Source organism: Dioscorea cayenensis, chromosome 17 (assembly GCF_009730915.1).
Source record: "Dioscorea cayenensis subsp. rotundata cultivar TDr96_F1 chromosome 17, TDr96_F1_v2_PseudoChromosome.rev07_lg8_w22 25.fasta, whole genome shotgun sequence".
NCBI classification, from domain to species: Eukaryota; Viridiplantae; Streptophyta; class Magnoliopsida; order Dioscoreales; family Dioscoreaceae; genus Dioscorea; species Dioscorea cayenensis.
The window spans coordinates 6,111,973-6,121,506 of record NC_052487.1 but is presented as its reverse complement, the minus strand read 5'-3'; the positions used below and the strand labels follow the sequence as shown (position 1 = coordinate 6,121,506).

Sequence of the window (9,534 nt, the reverse complement as noted above, 5' to 3'; positions counted from 1 at the left end):
ATGTCTTAGGATTCTGCTCTTCTTAGACTCTTTCTGTTCCCAGTGCAGTGAAGGGCCAAGCAATAGCTAAATTCCCTGCCCCAAGAGTTTATCACAACATGGAAGTAGATGGCCAAGACATTCCTTACAAGGTACTTCCCTCTGGCAAAATTACCAAGTTGAGGAGTAATATCTCCTCCTTCCTAAAGTTGGAGTCCAAATTCTTGTATGACACGTGGGAGAGATATAAGGAGATGTTGAGGAAATGCCCATATCACGGTATATTAGAATGGATGCAGATCCAAATTCTTATAATGGGCTAAACTGTGCCAATAAACAAATGCTCGATGTAGCTTCAGGAGGGTCATTATGTGGTAAACAACGAAGTGCCACTTATAGTTTGATTGAGGAAATGACAAGCAATGGTTATCAGTGGAGTTCTAAGAGGAACAAATCGGTGAAGGTAGCCGGGATCTATCAAGTGGATGCCATCACTACACTGGCAGCACAGGTTGAGGTGATCACAAAGAGGTTAGATACTATACCATCTATCTCTCAGGCTTCTAGACCTTCTTGTGAAAGTTGGGGGTCCCAAGGTGATCCTTGTGGTTCTTATTCTTTTGATGTGGGTGCAGGGCAAACTGAACAAGTAGATTTCGTTGGGCAGAACAAAAGATATCAGAGCAACCCATACAGTAACATATACAATGCGGGTTGGAGGAATCATCCAAATTTTTCTTGGAGCTAACTAGGACGGGGGCAAGGGGCACAACAACAGCCTAGGCCCCCACAACAAAATGCGCAACCATCTCCTCCATCGGGGCCTTCTAATGAACTTACAATTTTATTGACTCGGTACATCAAGGACAATGAGGTTCATCTTCAAGGGCATGAGGAAAAGATGAAGAACACAAATGCCACCGTGAGAAACCTAGAACACCACATGGCGCAAATATCAAAATTGATTGAGGAAAGGCTCCCGGGTTTTCTTCCTAGCAACACAAAAGTCAATCCTCAGGAATCTCTTAAGTCTGTGACTTTGAGAAGTGGCAAGCAGCTTCAAGGCCCTATTGAGAAAGAACCGGAGCTTGAGATTGTTGAGCCTCAATTGAGAGTAAGTCAGACAGTTGATTGTGATCTTAAAACTCCAGTTAATGGCGAGGAGAAAGAGGAGGAGTGGGGTAAAGGGAAAACCGACCTACCAGAGTACCAACCCGAGCTTCCCAATCCTGTGAAATTAAAGAATGATCAACAAGAGGAACAATACAAAATGTTTTTGGATGTGTTCAAGACTCTACACATAAATGTGACATTTGTTTAAGCTCTTGCGCAGATGTCCAAATATGCAAAATTCCGCAAAGAACCACTAACAAAAAAAATGGAAGCTTAAGGAAGTGTCTTCAGTAACACTTAGCGAAGAATGCTTAGCCTTGATTACCAATAAGCTTCCTAAGAAAGAGAAGGATCCTAGGGGATTTATTATTCCATGTTGTTCGGTTTACATTGTAATGGCCTACAGTGGGTCTTGCATAACAATGTTTCAGGATCCTTAGACTCTCTGTCCGGGAAACACATCTTCACACAATCTGATCGGAATAGACTCTGAATAGATAAGAATCTTTCCATATATATAATGTTTGAGATCTAAAAATAATTTCTTTTGTTGTTGATATGTGAACCATTGCTGGATGACCCTCGAATGAAATAGTTGGCAAAATAAGTAAACCATGGTGGCTCTTTTCTTTCACTACCTGGATATTGTACAAGTACTTTTTAGGGAATGTGTTATTGATTTCCTTCTCTTTTAGACCTCCATGTTGGGATTCTCTAAATGGAATAAATGGTTTGCTCCATAATTCTCTTCCCTGCTCTTGTCCTTGATCTTAAGATTAAACTCCTGAAGCAACAAGACCCATCTAATCAATTACGGTTTAGCATCTGATTTGTTGTGTAGATACCGCAAAGCTGAATGATCAGTATATACCACTACTTTGGAGATAACTAAATTTGTCAAAAGCGAATACCACAATAAGTAGTTCTTTCTCAGTGGTAGTGTACTTCTCTTGGCCACGTTAGAGTTTTGCTTGCACAATATATAGGATGGAAATGTTTGTCTCGCTGCTGCCCAAGGGCTACACCTACTGCAAAATGGCTTGAGTCGCACATCAATTAGAATGGAGAGTCCCAGTCTGGAGCCACCATAATGGGTGCTTGAATTAGTTTCTCCTTGAGTGTAACTAAAGCTCTAATGCATTCATTGTCAAACTTGAATGGAACATCTTTCTCTAATAACCTTATTAAGGGCCTAGCTATTTGGAGAAATCCTTGATGAATCTTCTGTAGAACCTTGCATGTCCCAAAAGAATTATAATGGCTTTAACTGAATTGGGAACTAGTAGCTTTTTTATGGTGGAGATCTTGGCCCTTCTACCTCAATGACTTCCTTTGAAATTTTGTGACACAGGACTATCCTTTCTTGGACCATGAAATGGTACTTCTTCCAATTAAGCACAAGATTAGTTTCTTCACATCAAATGAGGACTCGTTCTAGATTCTTGAGGCACATCTTGAATGAATCACCAAAGACCAAGAAGTCATCTATAAATACCTCCATAAAGCCTTCCACCATGTCCTCAAAAATTGCCATCATGCATCTCTAAAAAATAGTTGGGGTATTGCATAGCCCGAAAAACACGCGATGATAAGAAAACGTGCCATATGGGCATGTGGAGACAGTATTGTCTTGATTTTCTAGTGTAATGGGAATTTGGAAATAACTAGAGAAACCATCCCAGAAGCAATAGTAGGCATGTCCCGCTAGTCACTCAAGCATCTAATCAATGAATGGTAAAGGGAAATGATCCATCGAGTGGTGTCATTCAGTTTTCTGTAATCATTGCATACATGCTATCCAGTGATCGTTCGGGTTGGAATTAACTCATTTTTATCATTAGTGATCATGGTCATCCCCCTTTTCTGAGGGACTACTTGTATTGGACTTACCTACTCACTATCAGATATTGGATAAATAATGCCCTCATTTAGAAGTTTGATAACTTCATCCCTTACCACTTCCTTCATATTCGGATTGAGTCTTCTTTGAGGCAAGGCTGTATGTTTGTGATCATCCTCCATTAGAATTTTGTGACCACAAAAAGATGGATTTGCCCCCTTGATGTCAACTATCTTCCTAGCAATTGCTTTCTTGTGCCTTTTGAAAACATTTACTAAATCTTTCTTTTGTTTAGCTTTTAAGTTTGAAGCAATAATAACTAGAAGCTGAGTCCCTTCTCCTAGGAAAGCATACTCAAGATGTTCGGGTAATGTCTTCAATTCCAACATGGGTTCTTCCTCTGTTGATGGCTTTAAACCCTTGTTTCTCAACCCATCATACTATTTAAACTCTTTCTCTTTTGTATAAACTGAACTATCATCCATGCCATAAGCATGTTGCACATAGCTTTCATCCTCTTCTTCTTGATATTTTCTTTGCTTAGGCACATGATCCAAATTGGGCTCTTGTGGTTGTATAACTAACTAGTTCTCTTCAACATGTTACAATGGCAAGTAGGGATTTATGGTTATCACCTGTTGCTCCTTAGTCATTTCTTTGACAAGTTCTCTAACCCGGATATCTAACATGTGAAAAGATGCTTGGACATCTCTTTTGTTAGTTTTTAATTCATTAAACTACCCTCTAGACTGAGTGTACATGTCATCCAAGGCTGTGTTCATATCATTGAATTGGGTCCCAAACTTGATGTTCATATTTAGAGACTTAACCTCAGTGCTTCCCATGAATTTGGAAAAAGCATCCTCGGTATTAAATTTCTTTCCATGTAGATGCTCATATTAAGTACTTGAAACATACTCATGCCACTGCTCTTGAGTTGGGGAGTAAGTTGTTAGTCTATTTTAAGGGCATTCCCATTGTTGTTCATGATAAGAATTGGATGCATTTGGATGTCTCCCACAATGTAGATGACATGGATTTGTGTATGGATTGCTCTCAAGTGATTCTTGGGTGATAAGTTGGTTTTTCTTTCCATTAAGGGCATCACCTTTAGCACTCAAGGGTGATTTTGAATCATTATAAGTGTAAGTCACTTGCATTTGCTAAGGAAATTGTACCTCACATAAAAGAGAACACAAAAAAAAATATCAAATAAAACAAGAAAAATATGTACAAAGAATCAGAGGTAAGAAGAAAAATGGCTAGAGCTATAAGCTAAAAATTTCCTAGTATTCCTTAAGTCTCCCCAGCAACGGCGCGAAAAACTTGATGTGTGTCCTGCAAGTGAATGGGGTCGCCAAGTAATACCTTGTGTAAAACACAGGGATCGTATTCCTCGGATTTAAGGATCTACTATTACTCCTTCACCGCCTATTTTCTAAACTAACTCTTAAATAAAGGGTTTCTACTTAACTAATTATAGAAAAATAAATAAATAACTCACCAAAAACTGAAGGCAAAAGCAAAAGGCTACAAACACAACAATGATATACAAAGGGCCAGGTATGTGGATCCCCTTAGGGGGTTATCATGATGAGAGAATGAAGAACAAAAGATGCAAAGGTGGTTTGGACCAAGGGATTTCTAGATTAGATCAACTCCGATCTCTCAGTAGTTGAACCCTAATTTCATATGAGTGTTGCTTGGAATCTCTTCCATATCAACACTCCTATTATTGCATTAAGAACAAGGAAATCCCAAAATAAGAATAAACTGCTTCTAGATCTACTCTTAAGGATCATAGGTCACATCAATATGTACAACTCATAAAAGAATTATGGATCTCTTCGCATGTAATTCTAGCATTAACGAATAATGGATTAAATCACAAACCAAACCCAAGCAATAGAATTAAGTAGCAATCATCCAAAATACATGATGAATCCCCCAAGGTTCACCGACATCTGGTGGCCTTGGGGGTCTAGTGTGCCATCAAGCAAATGCGAATTAACAATATAGGTCAAAATACAAGAGAAGTTCATGAATGATACTCCCTAGATGAAAAGATGATGAAGATAAGGTGAATCAGGCCGAATGACGCTTCCCTCTCTCAAGGATCACTAAATGACGCTTCCCCTAGTGGAATGTCACTTCTCGAACCTAAAATTACCTTTCTTACCAAGGTGGTAGGTCTTCCCTTTGAAATGTGGTGCTTTGGAACCTCAAAAACCCTTGAAATCACCTTCCAAGATCGCTACCATTTTCTAGGATTTCTTCTCTTCAATGGTATCCAAGAACCTCTCTTTCAGTCCTAAAAGGTGCTTTTTATATCCCTCAAGCTATACGGGCTGTATAGAGGCTGTATGAAGATCGTATGAAGCAAAAATGATGAAAAATCACTGTATACTAGGGTCTATACTGGAGGTATACGGGTCTGATAAGGACTCGTATGGAGGCCGCATGACTTAGGCCAATGTATCTGTCTTGAAATTTTTTGCTACAGTGATTCAGCTACAATAAATCAGGTACAGTATTGCACAACTTGGTTTTCTTCTTCTTTTTGCCCTAATCATATCCTCATGTTATCCATGGCTTTTTTATGCCATACAAAGCAAATAATACACGATTAGACACAAAATAGGCATCAATTCTTAACAAAATACATACTAAGTGTATAAAATACATATAAGATAATACATACATTTAGACACTTATCAATTATGTGAAGCATCATAATTTCAATGGTATGTAATAGTATAAACATGTTAATTTAAAACCATAATCTTTTCTACAACCACTACAAAAAAGTTATCATTTACTAATGGTCAAATTTTTGTCACTAAAAAGCCAATTTTCATTATTATAGTCAAATTTATGCTATACCGATGGACAATGGACCCTATTGCAAAGATAAAATAATCTTCAAGTTATCCCTTGACGCTATAAGTCTATATTGATGAAAATTACTATTGTTGCAATATCTTTATTAGATCTATAGATGGAATAAAATTTGTAGCTAAAACCTATACTAACGGAGACTTTTGTCACTATATATTTATTTAAAATCAATTTTGAAAGTTTTTACTGACAGATAATACTGTCAATATATTTATAGTGACAGAAGATTCTGTCACTATATCTCTATTTTAAAATGAATTTTTAAGTTTTTACTAATAGATAATGCCATCAATATAACTATAGTGACGGAGATTTCTGTCACTATGTCTCTATTTAAAAATAAAATTTTAAAGTTTTTACTTATAGATAATGACATTAGTATAGCTATAGTAACGGAGGCTTTTGTCACTACATCTCCATTGAAAAATCAATTTTTAAAGTTTTACTGATGGATAACGCTATCAGTATAGCTATAGTGACAAAGACTATTGTCGCTATATCTTTATTTTTATATCAATTTTGGAATTTTTACTGATGGATAATACCGTCAATATAACTATACAATTTTGTATATTAAATAGTTTGTAATATTTTTTTACCCAATATTATATAAAAACATTAATTATAAATCACATTATTTAAAAGAAATTTATTGATGAAATCAAAATACACACAACAAAAGTGTTTATAGGTTATCACTCACAACAAACATAAGAAGAAATGGCATTAGTAAACAGAAATCCAATTCAAGATCTAGATACAGGAAAAGTGCTATAAAACCACCACTTATTGCATCAACATGAATAGGAGTATGCCACCCGCAAGGCATATTAAAGAATGAGAAAGTCAAAAAATCCAAAATTTATGAACATAATTTCATAACAATCCATTGCATATGTAAAAGATAGATGCACTTTATATTTGCAAAATAACATGCTCTTTCCAAGCATAAGGAATCTAAATGAAAAAAGACACAAAAAATTCATGCATTGATTGCTTGATAGTTACGTGTATCTTTTAAATTTTTATATATATATATATATATATAAATGTATGTATGTATGGGTTTGCTAATTAAATTGAGTTTAACTAGTTAAAAAATATATTGGTTGACATATTTTTTTTATAACAATCATGTTAGTTGATAACTGAACTGCACAGTAGTTTGATAGTTCAAATGACTTGATTTTGACTTGCAACCCAAACATATTTGCATAATAAAGACACATATTGAGAGTACAAATTACTTGTGAAGAATTTGGGGTCCATTAGAGTAAGACAGAAGCATGAGGAATTCATATTCAACTAGATCTATATATATCAGATGCTACTAAAAATAAAATTTTCATTTGATAGTGAGTAGAGTATTGGTGCATATATACCCACACACATATGATGTGTATATATGCAAAGGGATCCATGGGCCACAATTCAATCTAATGAATATAATTATTCAAATCCCTGGGCCAGCCTCTCCACCAAATTTACTATTAGAAATAAACAACCAACTTTTATCAAAAGCCAAGCCTTGATTAATGCTTATATATATATATATATATATATATATATATATATAACAAACATATCAATGCTTGTAATCTTCATATAATATCCAAAACATCCTTATATATATATATGTAATAATATGTTTAAGATGTAAGGATAATATTTGAATAGAAACCTAACAACTAGCATCCAAATATATAATGGTTGATAGGGACACAAGTGTGCGTGCTTATCGTGTAATAAAAGTGTGTAAAATAGAGTGTCGGTCCATAGATAAGAAAGTGAATACTAGTAATAGCTCTAATTCCAAAAAGTAGCCTAATTATCTAATGACGTGTGTGTAAACAAAAGAGAATAAAACAAGACATACAGAAATAAAACATAAGAGGAGTTAAGGGAAGAAACAATATCCGGGCATAGTATGCATTTAGGGTTATGAAGCATAGGACAAAAGTTGTTTAAGTATGCAATTCTATTCAAATCAAAAGATTTTCTAAATTAATACTAAACCTTGATTTCTCAGGCAAACAATAACTGTATAGGTACATAGTTGATATAGATATCCACATAATCACATTAACACTCTATGAAATCTCGTCGTGAGCTAATGACAATCTTTTAAGAAGATAATCCCCCTTGAAGAGAAAGAGAATACCCCTAATATGAATATAGAGTAAAGATGCGATTTCTCCTAAAATCTACTCCACATGATTGCAAAGAGCACAAAAATTATCACTAACTCACTTGAGGAGAATTGAGTGAGATGGGGTATCCAAAGTACCATAACTAGAGGTTTACTGACAATCTCCTCGAATTGTAGCATGTCTATGTTAGGTGGGAATTTCTTCTCATCATGAAGCACATCAAATGTATGAAAACTAGGGGGCTCTCACCACAATAACAATCATTCAATAGAAACACACAATTAGATATGAAAAATATGAATTTCAATTAGGAAAATAATTAAATAATCAAAGATCCAACAACCAATGCCAATGAAATAAACCCTAGAGTTCAATTATGCCAAAACACATAGTAAAATACATGATTGAACTCTAAGGTCATTTCATTGGCATTGTTAGTTTGCCAAAATACATGATATCAAACAATGCACTTATCATGATAAAATATATGTCAAACAACCCCCATCATTGGAAAATAACAATCCAAAGTATATAAAAATTTGTTTTGGAAAACAACAATCCAATCAAAAGTACATGATAAGTGCTTGTTTGATATATATTTGATCACATCTTTTATGGACTTTAAGCATAATTATATTCAAATACTTCCATTAATAACATATGTTTTGTGTTCTTTTGTACAATTAGGGCATATGAAGGGAATTGATGAGAAAGAAGCAAGGAAAGGGTTGTCGAGAATTTTCTAAGATGATTTCGCAAGCTTCAAGGGTGAACACCAAAGTTAGATCATATACAAGTGCATAGTGCCAACTCCTAAAGAATTTAGAAGCCAATGACATGCTAGGAGGGCACAAAGGCAGTTATGTGTGCGTGTACTAGCTTGGGGGCAGTTTTCAAGAATTATCTCAGCCGTTTGGATCGACAGAATCCCACACACCTTTCCACAATATAGCAAAAGTGTTGTAGTTGATATACTGTAGTAGCCCTACAGATCTTCCACAAGGGTGTAGCAAGGCCGTCTAGACCCCTGATTTTCAGATATAAAAGGCCACTCAAATTGAGTATTCATTTGAGTTTCAATCTTGTGTCCTTTATGATTTCTTTACCTTAGAGTGATACTAGGATTGAGAGCTAAACCTAATCATCTCAGTGACAAGTGACCATCATCGCTAGGATTAGATTTACCAAGGTTGAAGAGGGTTGAGAGGGTGTGTTGAGAGGTAGCAAAGCGTCCCCTTTCCCCTTCTTTTTGATTTACTCTACCTCACACCACATATGACTGCTCGGAGTTCTAAGAGCTCTTAGCAATCTTAGGGGACTAGTCACAGGTTGACCTCAGAACTCCAAGCAGTCATATGTGGTGTGAGGGACTAGTCATCAGTTAACCTTAGGTTTTGGACAGTTGTACTTTTGCATTTCCACGACTCAATTAATCTCAATTAGGGAAGCACAATTTTAGTCTTGCACTTAACTTAAGAATCCTAGGAGGAGCATTGTCCGGGTACCCCATCTATCTTAATTGATTTCTCTATATTTTTCTATTTTCCTGCTTCT

General features: G+C 35.7%; 1 protein-coding gene across 1 annotated transcript; it reads left to right on the top strand.

The window, feature by feature from the left end:
- Window positions 1-268: 268 nt before the first annotated feature.
- LOC120281068 lies at window positions 269-1,300 on the top strand. The gene is made up of 2 exons (XM_039288005.1): window positions 269-674; window positions 732-1,300. The coding sequence occupies exons 1-2, from the start codon at window positions 269-271 to the stop codon at window positions 1,298-1,300; spliced, it is 975 nt and encodes a 324-aa protein (XP_039143939.1).
- Window positions 1,301-9,534: the final 8,234 nt, after the last annotated feature.

What these genes read in the sequence shown, in the direction of transcription:
- LOC120281068 (XM_039288005.1), top strand. Translation starts at nt 269, where the DNA reads ATGGATGCAGATCCAAATTCTTATAATGGGCTAAACTGTGCCAATAAA. An exon ending in ATATCAGAGCAACCCATACA is followed by an intron (nt 675 to 731) that starts GTAACATATACA and finishes GGAGCTAACTAG; the next exon opens with GACGGGGGCAAGGGGCACAA.